At 38.4% G+C, this 23,998-nt stretch overlaps 2 protein-coding genes and 1 long non-coding RNA gene across 4 annotated transcripts in view; 2 read left to right on the plus strand and 1 right to left on the minus strand.

Annotated features, from left to right (window-relative positions):
- Positions 1-2,659, plus strand: part of LOC103180139 (E3 ubiquitin-protein ligase DZIP3) — a 28,007-nt gene extending 25,348 nt beyond the window's left edge. For both annotated transcript variants that reach the window (XM_007895801.2, XM_007895802.2), the window contains exon 26: positions 1,492-2,659. In XM_007895801.2, coding sequence (XP_007893992.2) covers positions 1,492-1,602 — 111 coding nt within the window. In that variant the 3' untranslated portion in view covers positions 1,603-2,659. The remainder of the gene's footprint in view (positions 1-1,491) is intronic.
- LOC103180138 lies at positions 1,551-12,086 on the minus strand. The gene is made up of 5 exons (XR_488066.2): positions 12,003-12,086; positions 6,010-6,153; positions 3,564-3,602; positions 2,664-2,755; positions 1,551-1,608 (listed from the first exon to the last, which is right to left on the minus strand). It is a non-coding gene; the product is annotated as an uncharacterized LOC103180138 (long non-coding RNA).
- A 1,284-nt stretch (positions 12,087-13,370) lies between these two features.
- On the plus strand, positions 13,371-23,837 carry LOC103180140 (T-cell-specific surface glycoprotein CD28 homolog). Its single transcript, XM_007895803.2, has 6 exons — positions 13,371-13,686; positions 17,683-18,051; positions 19,856-19,891; positions 20,144-20,170; positions 20,945-21,069; positions 22,516-23,837. The coding sequence occupies exons 1-6, from the start codon at positions 13,605-13,607 to the stop codon at positions 22,612-22,614; spliced, it is 738 nt and encodes a 245-aa protein (XP_007893994.1). The 5' UTR covers positions 13,371-13,604; the 3' UTR covers positions 22,615-23,837.
- Positions 23,838-23,998: the final 161 nt, after the last annotated feature.

Below are 23,998 nucleotides of genomic sequence, written 5' to 3' on the forward strand. Positions count from 1 at the left end.
GCTCTTTCATGAGCAAATTTTGGCCACAATCAAATACTATAGGTTCAAATAGAGTGGTAGGGGGGGAGAGGGGGGGGAAACTGAAAAGACCTAAATTGTGAGTTACTCTGATTGAATGAAGTGCTCACAAACGGAGATTCTACTGTATTATGTACTGGTGCGTGAGTTCACACATGAGCTATCTATCTTGGACATACAATTGTGTGAGGACAATGTTGTGATGGGAGAGTAAGCTGTCAGACTGCTATATACTCAACTCCTAATATTAAAGTACTGGTTTCAGGGAGGCACTTAGTCATGAGTAGGTGGAAACCCTTTTGATTATAGATAAACAGGACCTTGCCTGCATAACAAATGCCAAACAAGTTGCCCTGGTATGTGCAAGAAGTGTTCTCCCAGCTGACCTAGTTGCAGTAAACTTTTCACCATAACACTGTTGGGGACCACCTTTATCATTAAACCACAGGTTTTCCCCCAAAGGTCTCCCAAATCTGTTTCGAGGTGAAAGTGATGTTATGTGCCTTCTGTGAGGGTTTTGTTTGTGATATTCTTTACAGTCACACGGGGGTATTCAAAAATGATAACTCACAGTGGTAACTTTTTTTCTAAAACTTTGCCTTGCTTTTGGCAATTGCCTACGATGCAACTCTGTGATACATAAGACCCTGAACTTGAAAAAATGTCTTACCCGTCACCGTGCTGGCTACACAATCCCTTAAAGGACGTTACAGTTATAATAAGACCCTGTCATATCACGTGGCTTCTATCATCATGCTGTCAATCTTAACCCCTTCCCATGCAAAATGTGAATAAGGGACCCCCCCCCTTATTTCATCATTCACTTACAATGTATAAAGTCACATTCTGTATAACACAGTAAGTAAAATATCAGATTATATCATCAGGAATGAACTTTACCTACATCGTGCGCCAGGGAAGCTCAGTGAGCCGCATGGCAGCTGTTTTGAGTGTTGTGGCAAGACCTCTGCGAGTAGAAATTTTAGACCTTGTCTTCTGTGAGATCCTGCCTGATAAAGTATGAGAAATGTGGGTTATTAAAATGAGCTGAAACTACAAAGTTTTTATAGACACATATGCCTATACATAAACATACTGCACTTAACTTAAACAAGTTTTAACAAATAACCTGACGGTGTGGGAATCAGGGCCGCTCTATCACACTGCCAGCGCCTTGCTCTGCACAGGCATAGTGTGCGTTGATAGAGGTCCTTCCAGCCACAGCATCCTTTAGTGGCCTTGGAGGAGTCTTACCTACAGTCACCCTGGATATAGTCACTGAGCTCTTTTCCCTTGGAGTGACAATATATCAGGAGTTTACCGTGTTTTACCTTTGACGTTTCTAGGTTCTGTTGCCTTTTGCTTGTGTTTGAGAAGCTTGAGATTTTAAGTAAGATTGTAAGTTTGCTTTGCTTGCTGGCTTGTAAATGTTGTATAGCCTTAATGATGTTGAAGTTTTTTTTTCAAAAACAGTGTATTGGGCCATGGCTGAAAGAGCAGAGGACTTGCCCAACTTGCAGACTTCATGTTGTGCTGCCACAAGAATTCCCGGGACTCCCGCATAGAAACATTCCTCTGCCATGAAATGTTCTGTAAGAAAAGCATATTGAAGAATGTTCATTGTGACTCATTTGTTACAGGTTAATGCTATTTACAGCTAATATGTAAAGCTATTTTTCCATTACATAAGTACATTTTATAATGTGCCTTATTGTTGAAACCTCAACGTACTGGTGGCTGTATATTTTGTAGGTGAATGTACTATGTATGCGTGTGTGTTATTATAATATACAAAATAATCTGAGGCAATGCTGCAACCTTTTGTGGGATCACTTGCTTGTTTCATGCGTGTTTATGGGTTGAAGAACATGCTGCACATAAAGTAAGACCATAAGACGTAGAAGCAGGAATAAGCCATTCGGTCCCCCGAGCCTGCTCCAGCATTTAATAAGATCATAACTGATCTTCTAACCCAATTCCATTTACCTGGCCTATCCCTGTATCCCTTAATCCTTTAGAAATCTATCAACCTCAGTCTTGAATATGTAATAAGTAATTTGTGAAATCCTATTGAAAATGTTCTGTTTTAAAAATTAACTCTTTTAAACACTAAGTGTAGAAAAGTAATGGTGTCTAATTTCCTTGCTGTGGGTATAGCATCTTTCATTATCATGAGTACATCTCAAAGTGCCTCACAGGATTCAACTATGTATTATTCTTTCGATGCACCAGTGTGGAGTGTTCAGAGTACTGTATGGCATGAGTAAATTCATTGGAATCCTTCAGATAAACTGAGACTGTTCAGGTGGATGTTAAAAATCCCTTGGCACTATTCAAAAAGAGAATAGTTTTCCTTGCAGTCCTGGCCAACAATCCCCCAAATAAAATTGCTCATTCACTTCATGGCTGTTTGTGGGACATTGATGTGCACAAACTGGCTGTGACATTTGTCAACAAAATATAAATTACACAATGTTACAGTATATCCTGTGAAGCACTGATACACTCATCAATATAAGGTCCTATATCAAGTGCAAGGATTATAGTATACTAGTGTCTGTGCATATGGAAACTTTAGTATGGAACGCTGCATGCATTGTAGTGATTTTAGTGAAATTAAAGATGATTATGGTATAAAACATTACCTTTCCTGTGATGACTTGATATCTGAATTTCATATGTTCTGCACACTCTTAATATCCACGATGGAGTCTGTCCTAATTATCGATTGAGATCTCTGGTATAATTAGGGAAAAAAAACCTTATATTAAAACTTGTGGAAACAAGCGGAAAATAGTATTAGGTGGACAGTACTAAGATTGAGTCCTATAAAGTAATAAGTATAGATTTGATTGTTTCCGCTCCCACAACACACTACAATCCACAATAGTGTCAGCCTGGCTTGGTTGATAGCACTCTGGGCAGTTACTATACTTTGCATGAAATACCATAAAGCACTGGACATGACATAAGGTGCTTATTAAATGCAAGGATTAACCTGTGGAACCAGATTTTTTTTAAAAATATAAGTTTCCACAAACACATTTTTAAAGCAACAGTTTGGAATGAATTTAAATAATTGGAAGAGGTTATGAACATAATGTGCACAAATTCAGGGAATATTATCTTTAAGCTCCAAAAAGAAGTCCTAAAAAAATGTTGTTTATATGAATCCTTCTATTTAATTTTTGAGAACAAAAATTTTGAGATAGGGTGTTCAAAAAAATACATTACGATGGCATTTCTTCGTTCCACGTTTCCATATCTTATTTTGGTTAGACTTAAATGCTTAAAAGTAGGCCCAACAGAGAAATGGCTGACTAGCCGATTTGAGCGATACTCTAAAGTGCCTGTGGGGCTGACTAGAAGTGGCCGAACATTCGCACAAGTCTCGGTGAGGGTTACAAATCAATGTTCTGTTTCCATTTTTTTCTTGGTTGAATATTTCTTGATTTGTGCCATTAAACAAGAAATGATCAAGAAAAAAAATCGATTTTGTTGGCTAACCAAAAAGATTGGCTACCGCTGGAAATTGTTAAACTTACCAATGTTCCATAGCTGCTTTTTCAAAGTTCGACTGGAGTCTAAAGAAAGAGATAGAAAATGATGCCCGTGATTATTAAATTCAAACTCACATTTAGGCAGACGTCATAAAACCAGGTCAAGGTATTTCAGTTACAGCTAGAAATATCAAAAAAAAAGGAAATATGTGAGCAGTTTTAGGATGTGTTCTAAATACGTTGTGGGGGTGTTTGGGCCTCTTACATAATGGATGACTTGTGGTGATAAACCCTGTGGAATCTTATCAGTTGCCATAGCACCGAATGAACTGCTCTTTCATCAGTTGTGTAAGAGAAAGGTAATGTGGTTAGACTCACGATTGTATCAAGTTTCCATCTGGTTTTATGAATGGAAAATATTTCCAATTCTACACGCTTTCATTTCAAGCAAAGTTACGCTTGTAGGTTGGGATTACTAATAATAATCCTTGCAATTTGATATAGCATGTTTCACGTCTTCTAGATGTCTCAAAGCGCTTCACAGAATATTTCTGTAAAGCGAATTGACTATACTTGTGGGCGAAACGGGGCAGCCAATTGCGCACAGAGGTGTCCCACAAACAGTCGTGAATTGAAGTGACGAATTTAGAATTGTTCTTTTTCTTGAAGGATTATAATCAGGTGTGTGGAGTAAGGAAACTTGCCCAAGTTTTCGTCCTGCTGGGAATCTAATCCAGGTCTCTCGCTTGTGAAGCGAGTACTTTAACCACTGAGTTGCCATTTAAAAAGCAAATGCATTTCAATGTAGAAAAGTGTGAGGTGGTACATTTTGGTAGAAGGAAGAAGGAAGTTACTTACATACATCTTGGAAAATAAAACCCTAAATGGGGTAGAAGAGCAAAGGCACCTTGGGGTATAGATGCACAATTCACTAAAAATATCAACGCAGATTAATAAGGCCATAAAAAAAGCAAACCAGACATTGGGGCTCATTTCTAGAGGGATAGAGATGAAAAGTAGGGAAGTTATGGTAAACCTCTACAGAACCTTGGTTAGACCACACTTAGAATACTGTGTGCAGTTCTGGTTCCCACATTATAGAAGGGATGCAGAGGCACTGGAGAGGGTGCAAAGGAGATGCACAAGGATGATCCCAGAACTGAGAGGTTATACCTATCAGGAAAGGCTGAACATACTTGGACTCTTTTCTTGAAAAGAGTAAAGACCTGATAGAGGTCTTTAAAATAATGAAAGGTTTTGATAGGGTAGACATAGGGAAGATGTTTCCAATTGTGGGGGAAACCAAAACCAGGGGCCATCAATATAAAATAGTCACAATAGATCAAATAGGGAAGTTAGAAGAAATTTCTTTACACAGAGAGTAGTGGGAATGTGGAACATGCTACCACAAGGAGTTGTTGAGGCAAATAGCATAGGTGTAGTTAAGGGAAAACTAAATAGGAACATGAGGGAGAAAGGAATAGAAGGTTATGCTTGAAGACTTAGTTGAGGAAGGGCAGGAGGAGGCTCATGTGGAGCATTAACACCAGCATAGACCAGATGGGCCGAATGGCCTGTTTCTGTACATTCTAATGTATGTATTCTAATGTAGGACCCCAAAAGCGACAGTATAGATTAACTAAGGGCACAAAGATTATATAACTAACCAAAGCAAATAACAAAAAACAATTGAAAGTGAAACCAGACACCATCACAGAACTGCAAATAGTGCAAAGATCCTAAAGAGAATGCATTTTAACTGAAACATGAGAAGTAATTATACAAATGGAGCAAGACACAGTTGAGAAATATTGATGATTATCTGTTATTTTCCCTTTGGTACTTTGAGGTCAAAACTAAATTAAATAAACCCATTGATCGCAAAAGTTGACAATGGAGTCATGATGTCAACCTTCCCCCTAAGCCGAACTAAGTTTACACTGCTGCTGCTAAGAACATTTTAAAACGTAACATGTATTGCATTTGAGAATGCTTTTGCTTCCATTTTGCTCCTTGTACAGCTCCTGTGGGCGAGAGGAACTGTGGATGTGCGACCCAAATTTCAGTGCTTAACCACAAATGTCTTGAGCCAAATGCGTTAAGACACAACCTTAGAAGGTCATATCCTATTGATGCAGTGTAGCATTTCGCTACTTCCTACACCTGGCTATGTGAATGAGGTTATCAGTTTAGGTCTAGTCGCAAGATCAACACTCAACTCCTACAAATATAGCCAGTACTCCTACACTGACAATTTTCAGATTGTAACAGTCTCTGAATTTAGACCTGTGTCTGAGTGGATGATACAAAATATGGTGCTATAATGTTCTGCGTTTCAAGACGAAGCGATTCTGCTGATAGAATGTCATAATGCTGCTGTTGCTCATTTCCAAGTACAAGAAAGCCCATACATGGGCAATGCATGCTTTCCATTTTTACTCCCCATCAGCTAAGTTTCAATAAACAACAGAATATAGGAAAGACCACTTACTAGGATCATCAGTTTGCTCTCAGCCTCCAACTCTCCAGCCCAAACCTTTCCACCACAGTTTCCTCTGGTTTCAGGGCTCTAAGTTCTTATGGCCCACTGCCCATTTTGAGCTCTCTGTAAGCGCTTTTGAGCGCTTTGTGTCTCCTGAAATGGGATCAAAAGACAGACATTTGCTTAAGTGGATTACAGACGCAGTCTTCAAGAATGCAGAAAAGCTTTACAAACTGTTGACCAAGTTATACTCAAACCTACACAAGTAGACCAATACGTTTTGTCATTTCAATTTAACTTCAGGTTGATGAATTACAAAACTCATAGCGACATTTCCCAATCGAATGCCATGATTTGAGTCTTAATGAAAGATACATTTCACATTTCTATAATATCCTGTTTGCTCCATTACTCAGACTTGTTGACAACTTGCCATCAGTTTCAGCTACAAGTTGGTTTAATTTGTAAGCAGCAAAACTTGTATCTCTAACCACTGTCTTGACTTAACAGGAAATGCTGCACTTGCCACTTAGATGAGATAAGGCACCAAACACTATATCATCTGCCCTCCAACAACAACAATCTTGCATACTGTGATTAATCAGTTCAGTTCACAGAAACCATTGTTACATTTACTGTGACTGAATTTTGCACTGCACATTTTCAATACAAAATTACATTTATATAGCACCTTTCACATGAGGAGGACTTCCCAAAGTGCTGGACAGTCAGGGATTTGGACCCAAGCAGGGTGGGGGGGGGGGGGGAGATAAGGGAGGGGAGAAACTAGAGAGGGTGGCTGAAGGCACGGTTGAAGAGGAGGGTGTTGAGACGTGCCTTGAAGGAAGCAAGGGAGAGCGAAGCAAAGGGAATGTGGGATGGAGATCCAAAGGATGGGGGCCAAGAGGCTGAAGACCTGACCGCCGATGGTGGGGTGGGCCGGGCAGAGGAAGTGGAACAGGCCAGAGCCCACTGAGTGGAGGGATCGGACAGGTTGATAAGGGGTCGGCAGGTCACGGAGGTTGATCCAGGAAATACAAGCAAAATCTACTTGAATACAGTGCCTGTTGCACATGTGCTGAACTAAACTGAGCAGCTGGTAACTTGTGCTAATTCAAACCAAGAGATCTCACCAGGTCCACGGGGCTTCACCATTTTAGAAATTTTATGAGTCACACCAAACACGAGTCACAAAACGTGTCCTCAACAAGCCTGGAAGGGTTAGAAGTTTCCGAGTTAAAATCCCACGTCATTCAGTGTCCCACAATCTAAGCTGTTACTCCCACGCATTGCTGGAGGAGTGACACATTGTCAGTTGTTGTTCTCGAGATGAGACAAACTGAGGTGCCACCCGCCTGTTCAGTCAGTTAGCTGGGATTCACATCCGATAAAATGGTCAATCACCTAATCATTGTTCGTGGGATCTTGCAGGCATAAATTGCATATGTGTACAAATATTGTTTATGTACAAATATACAGTCACTACTGAGATTACATGCAAAGATTTAGAAGTGATTTTAAGGGCCTATAGGGAGTTTCTCCCACTGTCCTGGCCAGCAATTTCCTGAATAAAATTGATCAATCACTTCATGACTATGGGATATTGCTGAGCACAAATTAGCAGTCACATTTAATAATAATAATCCTTGCATTTGATATAGCGCTTTTCACGTCTTCTAGACGTCTCAAAGCGCTTCACAGAATATACTGTAAAGTGAATTGACGGTATATCCTGTGGGCAAAACGCGGCAGCCAATTGCGCACAGCAGTGTCCCACAAACAGTCGTGGATTGAAGTGACCAAATTATTATTTTTTTTTCTTGAGGGATTATTATCAGGCGTGTGGAGTAATGAAACTTCCCCAAGGTTTCGCCCTGCCGGGAATCGAACCCAGGTCTCTCACTTGCAAGGCGAGTGCTCTAACCACTGAGATACAGGACTCCAACATTACATTTCTCTCTAAAATAGTCACTACGCTTTACAATAAATCCTGTGAAGTGCTTTGAGACTTCCTCATGATATATATTATGCTATATATATATATATGATGCTATATCAATTATTACTACAATCATAGACACCAAGAATCTTATGTTTCATTGCATTGCAAATAAGTGGCATTAATTTCTAAATCTTGCATTGAACCTTGGAGAACATCAAAGCTGTACCCAATCTTGCTCTCACCCCCAACACTGAAACACACACATACACATCTTCCAGAAGTCTGAATAGTAATCAGGAGTGGGAATCCCTTCCAGTTGTCCTCTCCAAGGATAGTGGATTCCGTTGGATTGCCTCATTGTTAGCCAGGCTCAGATAGGTAGCAGTACATATGTCGGTTACATTTTAGTCATAAACATATTCCAGGGTCAACCCCATTATAAGGTGCCCTAGTGGAGCCTCAAGTTTGCTTATAGTGTGGGTCTCCTGTTGAGTTTTACTCGAAATGCAGTGCACTTGCAGGGTAGTGTGGCTGGCTGCATTTGCATGCATGCATGGTGCAGGAAGCCAGTCAATCACAACTGCTCACAATGCTAGATTTGTATTCAAGTACACAAATGCATTCTTTCCATTTTTATTGCGACTCCCTATCAGCTGAGGTGCAGTAAACAACAGTACATACAGGATTGTCCTGAGCTCCCAAAATGTGGGATCTTAAAGGGACTTCAGCCTTGTATTTTACAAACGTGACTTGAGGATTATGTTCATGGCCAGAGATGTTAACCAGCGAGATCGCTTATCAAACCCCAAAGTACAAAACTACAGAAGACACAATTAACTCTATACACTCAAAACACTTAATTTGTTGTGACACTGGAATTTGAATCTGTGCCATCCTGGTCTATGTATAACTGTGAGACCAGGTGGTAGTTTTATCCACTGGACAGTCAGAGAAAATTTCCAATAGTCTGTTTCTCAAATTGCTTTGTGATGGCAGGCGCAGGACTACTGACTCAGGCTGGTGTTGCTGGATAGACAGTACCGTACATAGTAGATGGCTTTGTTATTTTTGGTTGATGATACATGCCAACAGGGCATTAGTACTGCATGTAGGAGTTTAGAGATCTGTGCACCAAGGAGGTCACCCATTCACCTCCTCTGCTGCTCAGTAACATTTTCCTGGAAATATTTGCTCACACAGTATACCGTTATCCATATATGAGGCACCATGTTCTCACCTGTAAAGTGATGGTATTAATAATACTAATACCTGCATTTCGTATGGCACCTTATCACGTCAGAAGAATGTCTCAAAGTACTTCACAGAAATTACTGTGAGATGGAATGACAAATGCACAATTGCATACAGCAATGTCAAAGCAGAAGAAACTCCCTTCTCTTTTCGAAAAGTGCCATGGCATCTTTAACATCCACCTGAACACCTGGGACCTCGGTTTAACATCTAGTCCAAAGGATGGCACCTCTGACAATGCAACACAGCCCCAGCACTGCATTGGAGTGTAATCGTAGACAGTGTGATTCCAAGTACCATCGTGGGACTTGAACCCACAACTTTCTGACTCGAAGGCAAGAGATTTGATAGGGCAAAATCTTTGCTACACTAAGAAAAAATAGGGTTGAATCTTACACCCATAGTCGTTACACAGTAAATCCTGTGAAGTCCAATGATGTTTGATGTGGCATTATATGAATTGCTAAAGTATTGTTCTACCTGTTGCGTGAATTTCTCAGAAAACTGTAAAATGTACGTTTTAAATTGCATGTACTTTCTTTCTCCTCCTGTGTAATAATAATACTTGCATTTGATATAATACCAACAACAACATAATAATATAAAAGCAGTGGTTATGAGATGAAAGCTCATCAGCAAATAAGAAAGTACTACAAAATGATCCTTACCCCTGTCCAGTTTTATATTTGGTTAACTTTGGCAACTCTTAAGCAAATACAGAACATTCTAGTGTGGATTCAAATGCATGTGTTAAGAGTTATGTTCAGGCTATTTTCAGGTTAGCACTTTATTTTTGGCGGGGGGGGGCAAAGATTTTGTCAGTTTCTTAGTTTAAGAGTCAGGGTTGAATCTGAACGTGGGTCTACATGAGGAACGATAATGCTCTAATCCTGTGCCATTGAGCTTTTTCTTTAAAAAGACGATGAGCACATTTTTCTAAGATTGAATTGGAGGTAAAGTAAAACTAAGAACATTTTTAACTGAAATACAATATCATTATTCGTCCCAAGGCCAGCGCCTTGGGACGTCCTCCCGACGTGAAAGGCGCTCAATAAATGGAATCTTGTTGTTGTTATTTGTTAGAAAATAACTTCAATTTATTATCTTTGAGTAAAACTAAAGTAAACTTATCTGGATGGTTATGTGAAGCCAAGGGGGAAATAATTTAAAGCTAAATTATAGTTGACTAACATCTGATCCATTTATTTTAAACCAAAATCAAAGTAAAGCCAACGACCATTACAATTACCAATGAAATGACAAAACCACAGAATAAAGTGCTATATTAGTTGTAAGGATTTAGTAGATTTAATAATAATGCTTACATTTGATATAGTGTCTTATCACATCTTCGAGACGTCTCAAAGTGCTTCACAGGATATACTGTAAAGTGAAGTGACTGTTTATTTTGTGGGCAAAATGCGGCAGCCAATTGTGCACAGCAGTGTCCCACAAATAGCCATGGACTGTGTCGCTAATTTTTTTTTCTTTGAAGGGATAACCCCACCAAGTACATTTATTTCCCAGAATTTGTGAAGCTGCATACCATTTTGGTATAAACTAATCAAGTCCAGTCTAGAGTAAGAAGAAAGCCCATATGGAGTTAGACCAAAAATAACCCTCTGGAGAAAGAAAATCACCTGTATCTGGGGGCAAAAAATTCTGAATAGCACAAAACATAATCTGCATTGTTAGTAACTGAACAAAACCAATGGCATGCCTTACCTGTTGTCATCAAGTGAAGTTCATTTAACTTTTTAAGCACAATACATTCTGTAAGGTAATTTCCACATGACTGATAATAATCCCTCAAGAAAATAAAACAAATAATAAAACAAAGAAGAAAGAATTTGTCTAAGGCTTGTGTAAATGGGGCAACCAAGTGAAACAGAACGCAGAGAGAAGTGATTAAGTGCTCCTCACTAGATTACGATATATTTGTTCATGCATGTCTGGAAAAGCACCATTTAACTTTCGCTGGAAATAATTTTGGAACTACATGAATGAGAGCTATTCTAAGTAGGCTTACTGTATAAATCATTGAAATGACAAGACTTTCACAGCTAAAGGACACCAACATATTATGTTACTAGTTTTACTTGGACAATAAGCAACTAGTATAGATTTTATAGGTCTAAATATATCATTTCATATATAAAATTGTTGACTAACTTATGACATATTAAAGTCATTGTTCATGCTATTCATAAATATCATTAAAGTTGTTAAATCTACAAAATAAAAGTCTGGATATTTTGCAGTTCTTATGGGTTTAATTTTTCAGTCAAAAAAACACAACCAAATACATCAGGAAGGTGAAAACTAGATACAAATAAAAACTAGATACAAAATGGGGGAAATGGAGATTTGGGAAAATCAAAAATCTCTGAAATCAAGCCAAATATTAGCAAAGCATTAGATGTCCTGGCCAACTTGAACTCAGTGGTTGAGAAAAAGCTATGAAATGAATGACCAATTTTGTCTGAGGGATTGTTGACCAGGACAATGAGAGAAACTCCTTTAAAATGATGTCCCAGGATCTTTAACATCCACTCAAACAGGCAAATCGGGAACTTGGCAAAATATCTTATCTGAATGATGGCACCTCAGTCAACACAACGCCAGCTCCCCCAGCGCTGCACTGATGTCAACCTAGACTGAGCTTAGACTCTTAATGTGGGGCTTAAACAAACAACCTTCTGACTCAGAGGTGAGAGTGCCAGCCTGACCTCTCAGCTCTTTTTCATATCCTCAGATACACCCTCTTTCCATGTATTTGTCCAATTCTTTTTAGAATGCTCCAAATTACCTCCAACAGCAACACCTGGCAAATCATCCACGCTCCAACATCCCTGGTAGAAGTTCACCAAGTATCTGCTTGTACTCTAATCACAGCTCAACAAAATGATAATCTGAAAAAGAAAATCTTATCTAAGATTACAAAATATTATCAGGCATCTAAGAAGTACAATACCCGAGTGATAGGTTAATTCTCAACAACATTCTGCCAAATTATACCTGTAATACACAAGGCAGTCACTTTCACTCAGTGTGAATCTGTTTTATCAGCTATTCCCATTAATTACAGAAGTTGAATTTCAAGTTTAACTTTAAATCAAAACACCCAAACGAAGTGAAATAAGACCATCAAGTACTGAAATTTGTGTCATTTATCACTTGACTTATGAGTCACTCTTTTAACAAAACATAATGATGAAAGGAAAGTAGTCAGAAAGAAGCTAAATAGGATTCATTTGTGGTTGTTTGTGCTAATGACAGAGTTCTCACACTGAAAGGTTTGCACCAATTCGTTTTGGCATCAGAGGCATAGGAAAGGTTAATCATGATTAACACATTAACAAAGAAAATTTCTGTAAGTTCCCTTTACCGGGATCAAATCAATAATAATAAAAAAAACCTTGCATTTGATAAAGCGTCTTCAAGACGTCTCAAAGCGCTCCACAAAAAATACTGTAAAGTTAATTATTTTTGTAGGCAAAATGCGGCAGCCAATTGCACACAGCAGTGTCCCACAAGCAGTCGTGGATTGAGTGACCGATTTTAAAAAACATTTTAAGGAATTATTAGCCACGGAAAAGCAATCCGCCAATCGTATAACAACCGGGTTCCTACATACTGCTAGGTAAACAGAGACATGTGGAGTAAGGAAACTTGCCCAACATTTTACCCTGACGGGGAATCGAACCCAGGTCTCTCGCTTGCGAGGCAAGTGCTCTAGCTTGTGAGCTACAGGATTCCACCTTAACTTCAAGTTGAGACTGAATTCAACAATTGGCCGTATTCTAGATGCACTAAAATGTTTTATAAAGAGTAAATCTAGACTCAGGTGGAATCCCAACATTTGTAAAGCTCTCTGGGACGCTACCCCACGCGCAGGGCGCTATACAAGTGCAAATTGTGGTGGAGCAAACAATACGATAATTGCACATTTCTTACTCTACATTCTAAGTGCTTCAAACAGTCCTCCCAAGATGAAAGGTGCGATACAAGCATAAATTGTATTACAACTTGTGAAACAGGAAAGTGTGCCTAGGTGAAGATAACAGAGGAGGTATCAATTGACAGCACCGGTGGTTCAGGCGAAGCTGCCATCGTTACGCCCACTAACATTAACTTCCTGTCCCTGTGGCTTTTGCATCGGTTTAAATCTGACTGTCAAGAGGATAGCGAAATGGGGTATTTCTTGATTTGTTAATTGGCATTTTAATCTTCACCTGGAGGCTGGTGGTTCTGAAACAATAAGTAGTCCCATACACAAGACATGTATTACTTGGGGACAGGAAGCCACCAAGTAGAAGACCAGAAGCAGGTTGTGGTTTTGCACACTGTAGCCAGAATTGTAAAATAAATAAAATAAAATAAATAATTCAACGTCAAAAATCAATTGAAAATGTACCCAAGCGCAGTGACAATGCTGGGATGTTTGACTTGGATCTTCATGTCTTTGGGGAGTGCGCCCGTCAGCTCTAAAGGTAGGATTGGTACCAGTTTGTCAGCTCTATTCTCAATTCTTCTTCATTTAACATATAGTAATAATCCTTGCATTTGATATAGTGCTTTTCATGTCTTCGAGATGTCTCAAAGCGCTTCACAGAATAGACTGTAAAGTGAATTGACTGTATATTCATGGTCGAAACGTGGCATCCAATTGCGCATGGCAGTGTCCCACGAACAGCGTGGATTGAAGTGACCAATTTATTATTTATATGGATGCACTCTAAACTTAATGTTGCTTATTCAAAAAACTCTTAAACATTGTATTGAGTCTCAATTATAACAATATTAAATAGAAAATTAAGTTTCCTAGTCAGACCCTAGAATTGCTGGAATTTTCCCGTGCTCAGGAATTTTCTTACATTTAATGCTTAGTGATCGCCTTACAGCACTATTACATTCTGTAACAATAATAAGGTGTTTATATTGTATACCATAATTTAGCTGCTTTACTTTGGTTAATTTTAATGTAGCAGGCTGTGTATTTGCAGCCCTGCGTGTTTTTTAAAAAAAGTTTGTATCACTGGATGCTTGATTTTGAATTGTTGGAACAAATCTGTATTATAATAATCCTTGAATTTGATATAGCGCTTTTCACGTCGGGAGGACGTCCCAAAGCGCTTCACAGAACACACTGTAAAGTGAATTGACTGTATATATGTGGGCAAACGCGGCAGCCAATTGCGCACAGCAATGTCCCACAAACAGTCGTGGATTGAAAATGACCAATTTATTATTTTTTTTTGGTTTTGGAGGGATTATTATTAGGCGTGTGGAGTAAGGAAACTTGCCCAAGGTTTCGCCCTGACCTGCCTGGAATATTCCTGGTATTGTACGAGTGTAAAGAGTGCTGCTGGGGACTTTGCAGTGAGATCCATATCAAATCATAATTGGTTAGATTATATCATCTGTAGCTTCATAGAAGACCAATGATTTTCTGTCAAATCTTGCAAGCTTGTAAGGAGAACTTAAGAATTTCTTCACCCAGAGAGTAGTTGGGATGTAGAATTCCCTGTCAAGTAGAGTGGGGGAGACAGATCCACTGTGGCTTTCAGGAGAGAAATAGACAGACATATGAAAGAGAGTGCCTTAAAAGGGTTATGGGCAATGGGAATTAAGCGACCGCCTTGCTCTGTGAACTGGTGCAGACTCTTTGGGCTGAAAGGTCTCTTTCAACACTATAAGATTTCTCAGTTTCTCTATAATTAAAGCTGATTCAAGTGCTCATTTTAAATTGAACTTCAACAGTTGTACTATGCTGCTTTTCCGGGGGTAATAATTTCTTTTTAAAAAAAATTGGTCACTTCAATCCACCGCTGTTTGTGGGACACTGCTACGTGCAATTGTCCCACAATGTGGAGTCCTGTAGCTCAGTGGTGAGAGCACTCGCCTTGCAAGCGAGACACCTGGGTTCAATTCCAGGCAGGGTGAAACCTTGGGCAAGTTTCCTTACTCCACACAGAGCCTAATAATAATCCCTCCAAAACAAAGCAATAATAAATTGGTCATTTTCAATCCACGACTGTTTGTGGGACACTGCTGTGCGCAATTGGCTGCTGCGTTTCGCCCACAAACGTACGGTCAATTCACTTTACAGTCTATTCTGTCAAGCTCTTTGAGACATCGAGAAGACGTGAAAAGCGCTATATCAAATGCAAGGATTATTATAATTGGCTGCTGCGTTTTGCCGACAAAAACAGTCAATTCATTTTACAGTATATGCTGTGAAATGCTTTAAGACATCTCAAAGACGTGATGAGGCGCTATATCAAATGCAAGGATTATTATATTCTGAAATAGCAAACCATTGATCTGTAAAACATGTGTACAGTATAGACAATATACAAGAAAACCTTACAAACACCCCCACAAGATCGATTTGGATGAAGAAAGTCCTTCAGCCCATACAATCTCAGCCTTTCAGGAAAAAACACTGCCTACTGTCCTTTTACAGCATCAAGCTGGTGGGTTTTTAAATAAAAGGACTCCAGCGTCCTTGCCTCAACCGCCTTCCTGGCAAACCTTTCCAGTCGTTAATTACCCTGAAAGTAAGGAAAAATTTCCTGGTATCTTTCCTGAAATTGCCATTTGCAACTCTAAACCTACATCCTCTTATTCTACTGTCTTGGTGAATCCAGATGTATTGTTCGGGGTTTCCTTGTTCCATTCCCATTTAAAGTTTTATAAACCTCAATAAGGTCTCTACTCTCCGAGTCTTCTCTCAAGGCTGAAAATGGGAATCAATGAAATATGCAAGTAAAGCCGATAGTTACAAATACAGTCACTACACTCTCTACAAAAACATTGAGAAGCACTTTGAAATGTTTGGCATCATAGTTGCTTATATCAAGTGCAAGATTACATTTTAGCAAAGAATTGAACCTTCTGCATGATGTGTGGTGCAGTAATAATGGGTGTGGTTAGATATGTGGTCTCTGTAAAACATACGCAGACTGTCAAGAGCAGCACATTTTGAATTTAAATGCTTCAAAGTTAGCAGAGTATCTGACTTCTTTACGTGTTGAGGATAAGCAAAGCAAAACAGCCTCATTGTAGATCGGATATTCAACAATAATCGTTGCATTTGATATAGCACTTACTCAGATTGTTGAGATGACTCAAAGGGCTTCACAGAATATATTGTAAAGTGAATAGACTGTATATTTTGTGGGCAAAACACAGCAGCCAATTGCGCACAGCAGTGTCCCACATATAGTCGTGGATTGACTGACCGCATTTTTTTTTGAGTGATCATTACCCCAGAAAGCGGTCTACCAATCGATTAAACAGGTTCCTACTTACTACTAGGTAAACAGAGGAGCGTGGTGTAAGGAAACTTAAGGTTTCACCCCACCTGAGAAACAAACCCGGGTCCTCTTGTTTGGAGGCGAGCAAGCTAAACTCCACGCGATGGGTCTCCACAACCTATTCATTCATCTTAAAGCCACTGCTTCAACATTGGCAAAGTGAACATTTTACAAGACTCCATATTTCCAATAAGACAAGCTTATTATAATCAAAACAGTAAGGAAACATTTAGCCTTATTTAATAGATTACATTATTTGTCAGTAGACATTTCAGACCTGAATTCTACGTGCGTACCACCGATTGTAATTTAAAAGAAAAATCAGGTTTAAAGGTTAGGGTCAGATCTCCACATGGAATTCCAAACTTCATTCTATTGACTATCATCATAAAAATGCTTCCAGTGGAAGATCTTCCTGAGGGATTGTTAGCGCTTAAACTAAAGAAAGTGTTATTTTTATTCAAATCGTACTAATCTTTTTCACACATCATATTTTCAGTTCAATCTCGTCAAGTGAGAGTTTAAGCAGTGATTTTGTGCAGCGCAATTCTTAAAACCGGAGCAATCAGCAAGAAAGCTTGTTGAAATAAGTAAAGCTTTTGAAGAGAAATTGGTTACAGAAACTTAAGTCAGAGCAGTTCTTTTCAACCGTGCCTTCAGCTCCCCTCTCGACTCTCTATCCCCTCCTCGCTCCCTCCCTTCCCTCATCCTGAACATTTCCCCCCGGCTCGGGATCCGACCCAACTGTCCAGCGCCTTGGGACGTCCTCCCGTCGTGAAAGGCGCTCTATAAATGCAATCTTGTTGTTTCTTCAGTCGCATAACAAGGCTGATGCCGAAACTTCCAATGCATTTTATCTGATCAGTTTTTAATTCCGTTCAGCACCCCTCAGGTTAATTTCCAAATCCAACTCGCAACTTTCCCAAAGTTACCAATGTAAACCAATTGCTAATTTCTAAAGAACAAATTCTAAAGAACATACAGGTATTTGGAAGTTGGAATAGGTAGGTCCAAAAAGGCATCAGGCTAGCCTTAATCTCAATAAGATTAAATAACACCCAGAGCTGCACTGCTAACCTCATATCTGGATACCTCAAGCACCTACTAATGTTTCCTGGTCAGCACAGAATTAAAAAGCAGTTAAAGCATTCTCTTCTCTGTCCACAGGGATTCTAGTGAAGCAGTATCCTTCAGATCTATGTGTCGGACTTGGACATTCAGCTGCCATCATTTGCGCTTTTGAATTCGACATTAAAGATGGAGCCAAGATCGACGTTTACTGGCTCAAGCGTGAAGATCAAAATGAAATTAAGACTGTAGTTCACACTGCTTTGAAGAACTTTCCCACGCTGAATACAAATGCAATTCACAACGATTCTAAAACTGGCTTCAGAGTCTCTGGCAACTTAAAACAAGGTTTCCTTATTCTGGAATTAAAAAACATTCAAGAAGCAGACTTTGGTTTGTACATCTGCAAAATAACTGGAACCATACCACCTCCACATGTAGAAGGAAAAGCCAACGGCACCCTCATTAGTAAGACAGCCATTCATTATCTACTTTGTCATGACTGAACATTTATAGTCAAATGTGAAGGATGACTATTGCAGGAAACTGCACATTTTTCTACTAAAAGCCAGTGACAGGATCCGGAATTCCCATGTCAGACTAAGCAAGAGGATAGATGCAATGTAACTCTCTCTAGACAGCTCTTGAAACAACAACCCAAAAAACTCAAAACTTGTCTTGTTTCTTATAATTCTTGTTTCTTATAATTCCCCTCCCCAAGCAAATTTAACCCAAATTCAAACACCTAAGCCACTCATTGATGTTTGTAGAATGTTCCTGGCCCAAATTAGCTGCTACGTTTGTCCACATAATATTCACTTTCATTTCTGAATTAATTGGATTTTGTAAAGTGCTTCAAGAATTTACAATGAAAGGCAGGCACTATGCAGTCTTATATGCAATGGATTTCTAATTGAATAAGGAAACTGAAAGCAGTCTTGCTGAATGGAAGAAACTCTATTCTGACATGAACTGCTTTCAGAGTGGATGCCCAGAGTGAATTGTCACAATGTGCCTGACAATTTTTGTTATTAGAGGGGTTCCCGATTCAGCTTCCTTATTTAAGAGCTATCTCTAGACGTTATGGCATATAGCATTGCACTTCTAAGTGCTTGTTTAGCAACACGAACAGTATTCTGCCATCACGCTGCTCAGAAGTCATGATTTAATAGTTTCACACCATAAAAGATTTTATAACCATCGAAGAATCAGAAAAAAAGGACTTTTATCTTGGTGAGTTGGGCTGGATTTGATTCCAGGTCCCAAAGAGACAAAAACTCAAAGTACTTACCCACTAATCTATGAATCTCGCCTAATGAGATCCTCATTGATTATATGTATATATATAATAATAATTCTTGCATTTGAAATAGCACCTTATCACATCTTTGAGACATCTCAAAGCACTTCATGGAATATACTGTAAAGTGAATTGACCGTATATTTTGTGGGCAAAACGCGGCAGCCAATTGCGTACGGCAGTGTCCCACAAACAGTCAGGGATTGAGTGACCAAGTTATTATTATTTTTTTCTTGAGGGATTATTATCAGGCGTGTGGAGTAAGGAAACTTGCTCAAGGTTTCGCCCTGCCGTGAATCGAACCCAGGGCTCCTGCTTGCGAGACGAGTGCTCTAACCAATGAGCTACAGAACACCACAGGATTTCATATTATAAACACCCTTAATTTACACTGCCACTATGGTTTCATGCGAAGCCTATGGTCAAAAACTTGTGCCACCACCTTGAATTTCCACTTAACAATCCGACCTTGTGGTTGCTGAAATTCTGCTATCTGTGATCAGACAACAATGGAAGCACTGAAATCTTTAATTATAAAATTTCACCAGTTGATGAAACCTGGCCCTTTTCATCTTGCAATTTGAAAATATCATTATTAGAAGCATTACAACAACAACAAGATTCCATTTATAGAGCGCCTTTCACGTCGGGAGGACGTCCTAAGGCGCTGTATTAAACACATTAACCACATTACCTTTGCTGAAGCATTATTAACCACATTACCATTGCTGAAGCATTATTAACCACATTACCATTGCTGAAGCATTATTAACCACATTACCTTTGCTGAAGCATTATTAACCATATTACCATTGCTGAAGCATTATTAAATACATTACAGTGCTGCTAAATTCCTTAATACAAGAGTACCAACTGAAGCAGCTCATTCATAAGTGATAGGAATCACAGCTCGATACTGGGTCGAGGCTAGGGTCTGGACTCCACACTAATGGATATCATGTTTCTTTTCAGAACACAGCTGTGACAGAGGTTGTACTCACACATCAGGTAAATCTGATGGGTTCTTTTTTAATAAAAATCTCATATTCATCTCCTTTTGAAATGCCTCAGAGTGTTGGCATTCTATAAATCATTTCAATTTCAAGCTTAGCACGTTTAACTGATAACCATTGAATATCAGATATTTGTAACATTTTGGGTAGTGGGGGTATGTAGATTTAAAATTCAAAAACAGATTCTATCAGTAACTACATTAATTTTGATTATTATTAACTTGTAACAAATCATCTTACCTTTCAGAGACCAAGAGACTTCTGCCGCAAACAAGTAAGAGACACAATAGATTTTTTATTTACGTACAGAATATTTGAGTTGAAGAATAATTTAAGACAATTAAGTGCAATAATTATGACATGAATGTGAAACATTAACAGTGAGACACTATTAACTTTAGGTCTATGTAGGAGCTTGTACCCCTTCAGAGTAGCTTTGCGACTCGACACCATGTTAATTCTTGTATTTGATATAGCACTGTATCATGTAGTTGAAGCATCTCAAAGCATTTTACATAATTTAATGGAGTATAGCTATGTACTATATATACTATATATATACACTTATATTTTGTAGGTGAACACAGTAGTCAATTTGCGCAGAGGAATTTTTTCACAAACCACCATGATGTGAATGCCTAACTTTATTGTGTGGAAGGGGAGTGAAATTGTTGGCCAGGACACCAGAAGGAGGACTGTAGAAATAATGTCGGTCCATAAAGTATAAATTGAATATAATAATAATATAATAATCCTTGCATTTGATATAGGGCCTGATCACATCGTTGAGACATCTCAAATTACGCACATTCACACAGTTTACTAACAAATAACAATTTCAGCGTTACACCCATAAAGCAAGTAAGCGTTTCCTCAATTAAAGTACAATAGTCAAATACCATTGAGATTTACACAATTAATTTACTTGTTTAAGGTAGTACAAACTACAATATATGGGTTGTATCTACATAAAATAAGTGTTAAGGAACAGCAAATCAATCAAAAACAAGGAACGTTTACTTCATTTATTTTCTTGTTTCTGTTTCAGTTTCAGTTCCTGGAAACACAACACTGTATCAGAATCACGGTAGCAATGGCAGTATATTAATTGCTATTGTTGGGTTCCTTGCGACATATGCTTTGATTATCACAATCATTGCATTAGTTTGTCAGGTAAGATAACTTGCTGATCCTTCGTTGACCATTAAATGTTTGCCTGCAAATATAAACTGTTACTCCATTGGAATGAGTAATGATAGTTGTGGCAACTTTCTTCCTTGCATTTTCATTTAAAACAGCATCCGTCACATTAAAGCATCTCAGAGCACTTCACATGAATTTCTGTAAAAGGTGTAGTAACTGTATTTGTAGGCAAACAAATACACATAATCCTTTTACCACTGTGCAGCATTCCGAGATGCTATCTTGTGTCAAGGGCACTGTATAAATGCAAGTTCTTGTGATTGACCCATTTTCATCTAAGTCTAGGGATAGGTAAATTGGAAATAGACTGTGCAAGAAAAGACTAATAACGCAAGGCCCAACTCTGAGCTTATTATTACTTAAACAGGATTTAGTGCATTTGGGGATTTTTAAAATATAGTTTCATTCAAACAGCAATATTTGACTAGAAAACTATAGCTTTGGCAATGCAAAGGCTCTTTGATCCATTTGTTCTCATGTTTCCACTGTAACAGCATCAATCAAACCACTTCTAAAATGAGTCAACCGTCTTAGTCTTAACTACAGCAGCCCTGTTTATAGCAGCAACACTACCCATAAGTTATGCAGGCGGCATTCCAGCCTACATCATCTCAAACATTAAACGTATCCAAATCTGCATCATTATAGAATGGAGGCATTCAATACCTTTCTTGGTTTTGATAGTCCGGACATCAAACCAAAGTCATTCTTGTAAAAATAAATATCCAGAGAGTTAATTCCTCAAGAGCCATTCTCCTACAGTCTCTCAATTCAAATTAAAAATGCCAGACAGTCCACAACCCTGTTGCCTACCAATTGGTAATGTCACCAGGTCTGGCAAGTTCAACAGAGTCATCAGAAATACTTCCATAATGATGAAAAACAACCAGTTAATTAATTAATCAGAAAAGAAGCATTAGACTGCCACCACCTAACAAAGGTAAAGGTTAGCTATACCGCAACCATGCATAAAATCAACAAACAGATCACATCTCAAAACACAGTCAGTCTTCTCAGCTACAAAACAGCCATCTTACTTCTCACCTGGCCATTGTCTCCTGTTCACCAATTTTCTCCCAACTAAAGTCCTTAATGGCTTTCATTCTCCTGCCAGACTTTTCTATTTGTTACACATGTTTCCCTTTTTAACTTCCTTCCAGTCCCTTAAAAGGGTTATTCTTTGCGGGACCACCCTTTTGTAGTAATAATAGACACAGGGGCCTGAAGTTATTTACTATAGCCATCTAAAGTTCAACTCAAATGAGGCAGAAACGATTGTTACACTCTTTCTCTCGTCAGCTTCCGTTTCTGTTAATTATTTTTCAGAAGACAAATGATTAGCTTCTGAATATTTGATTGCATTTACGTGTTACGGGAAACATTTGTGTGATGCATTCTTTTTCTCTTGATGAACAGTTTCACAAAAAGAGATCAAAAGACGTAAAGGGGGACTCGATGATATATGAAGACATGAATAGAGTAAAGCATGAAATGATGGGAATGAGAACATATTAGAATGTCTAACTTGGATATGGTGATTTCATCCCCTGCACATACCAATGAACACTGTGTTTCGATAGTGGTTTTCCATTCATGTTTCCTGCCCTCCGTTTGTGGTCTGAAGAGAAGTCCCTACAAAGATGTGTTAACTCCTCAGTTTTCTCACCATTCAATGAAATCAAAAAGGATAAAAATAATAATGTTTAATATCAAACTGTAAACCAGGGGCCTAAAATGCTTCTACATATTCTTAGCCTTTGTCTTAAAATTGAATATTGTGCAGAATTTTGAAAAACAATTTAGATTTTGTCTCCATTTGGAAGCCCAAATTGCCCAAAGCCATCTCTAGGTTTCGGTGTACATTGCAACACTTGCACATTTGAAGCCTGAACTAACCTTTAAAAAAGAATATTCTTGACCTTAAATAGAGACAGATGCTCATTACATACCATGCCATTTGTCCCTCTCACATAGCTTCTCTATATGGTATAAGGAATCTAATGAAAAAAGCCAATGTTAACCACTTTCAAAAGGATGGTCTACAAATTTTCTTAACATCAATGTAAATGGTAAATGTTTCAATTTTTTTTAAATATGGGGTAAACTCTGAATTCTATTTTACTGTTAATAGAATACCACTTTGAAAATATTACATTAAATGTAACACAATTAAATGTTGCGTTTTTTTAAATAAACAAATTGTGTTGTGAAGATTTTGTAAAATTCATTTTCTTGGCTGATGGAATTGCAAGCTTCATAGCAGCCCAACATTTCTCATGCTCAGTGAGCACCTTGGGACGTCCTCCTGACGTGAAATGTAATGTGTTGTTGTCAATGGTCGTAGCTTTAAGACTTGTGCTTTAAATGTTAGTCATGCAGAATTTTGGAAAGTTCTTGAATTCCACCTTGATTTCGAAAGCTGTTCTTTAGAAAACAAATTTAAGAATTTTTCATGGCCACTTTCCATTTTCCAATCTTGAATTTTAAGAGAATAGTCTTAAGACTAAGATCATGAGAAATACTGTGCTTCATCTGGACACTGGAGCTGTGCAAGGATCCTCGTTAAGAAACGGTTGAAGAAATATCACAAATTAGCAGTAATATCACCTATATACATGATTGTGGGTCTGTATGTAATATATATGCGTATGCATATACATATTTGTTTAAATGTGTTAAAATGTGACTGTATCATGACGATGTTATGAAAAGGCTCAACTCTTTTACTCTTGTGTTATTGGAACAATCTCTACTGATTTAAACAATTGTGGTAATGCTTTTCATTAATAAACATAAACATAAAATAAACATATATGTTGCTGATCTTTATTCAGAACAAATAAATACAAGAACTCTGAGTTGCTACCCCTCATGAAGGGTGCTGTATAAATGCAAGTTG

This window comes from Callorhinchus milii, unplaced genomic scaffold, assembly GCF_018977255.1.
Source record: "Callorhinchus milii isolate IMCB2004 unplaced genomic scaffold, IMCB_Cmil_1.0 Scaffold4, whole genome shotgun sequence".
NCBI lineage: Eukaryota > Metazoa > Chordata > Chondrichthyes > Chimaeriformes > Callorhinchidae > Callorhinchus > Callorhinchus milii.

Bases quoted from the DNA above. Each gene is read 5' to 3' on its own strand.
- LOC103180140 (XM_007895803.2), top strand. From the start codon at position 13,605: ATGTACCCAAGCGCAGTGACAATGCTGGGATGTTTGACTTGGATCTTC. The intron at 13,687-17,682 runs GTAGGATTGGTA...CTCTGTCCACAG, and splicing joins TGCGCCCGTCAGCTCTAAAG to GGATTCTAGTGAAGCAGTAT. The intron at 21,070-22,515 runs GTAAGATAACTT...CTTGATGAACAG, and splicing joins TCATTGCATTAGTTTGTCAG to TTTCACAAAAAGAGATCAAA.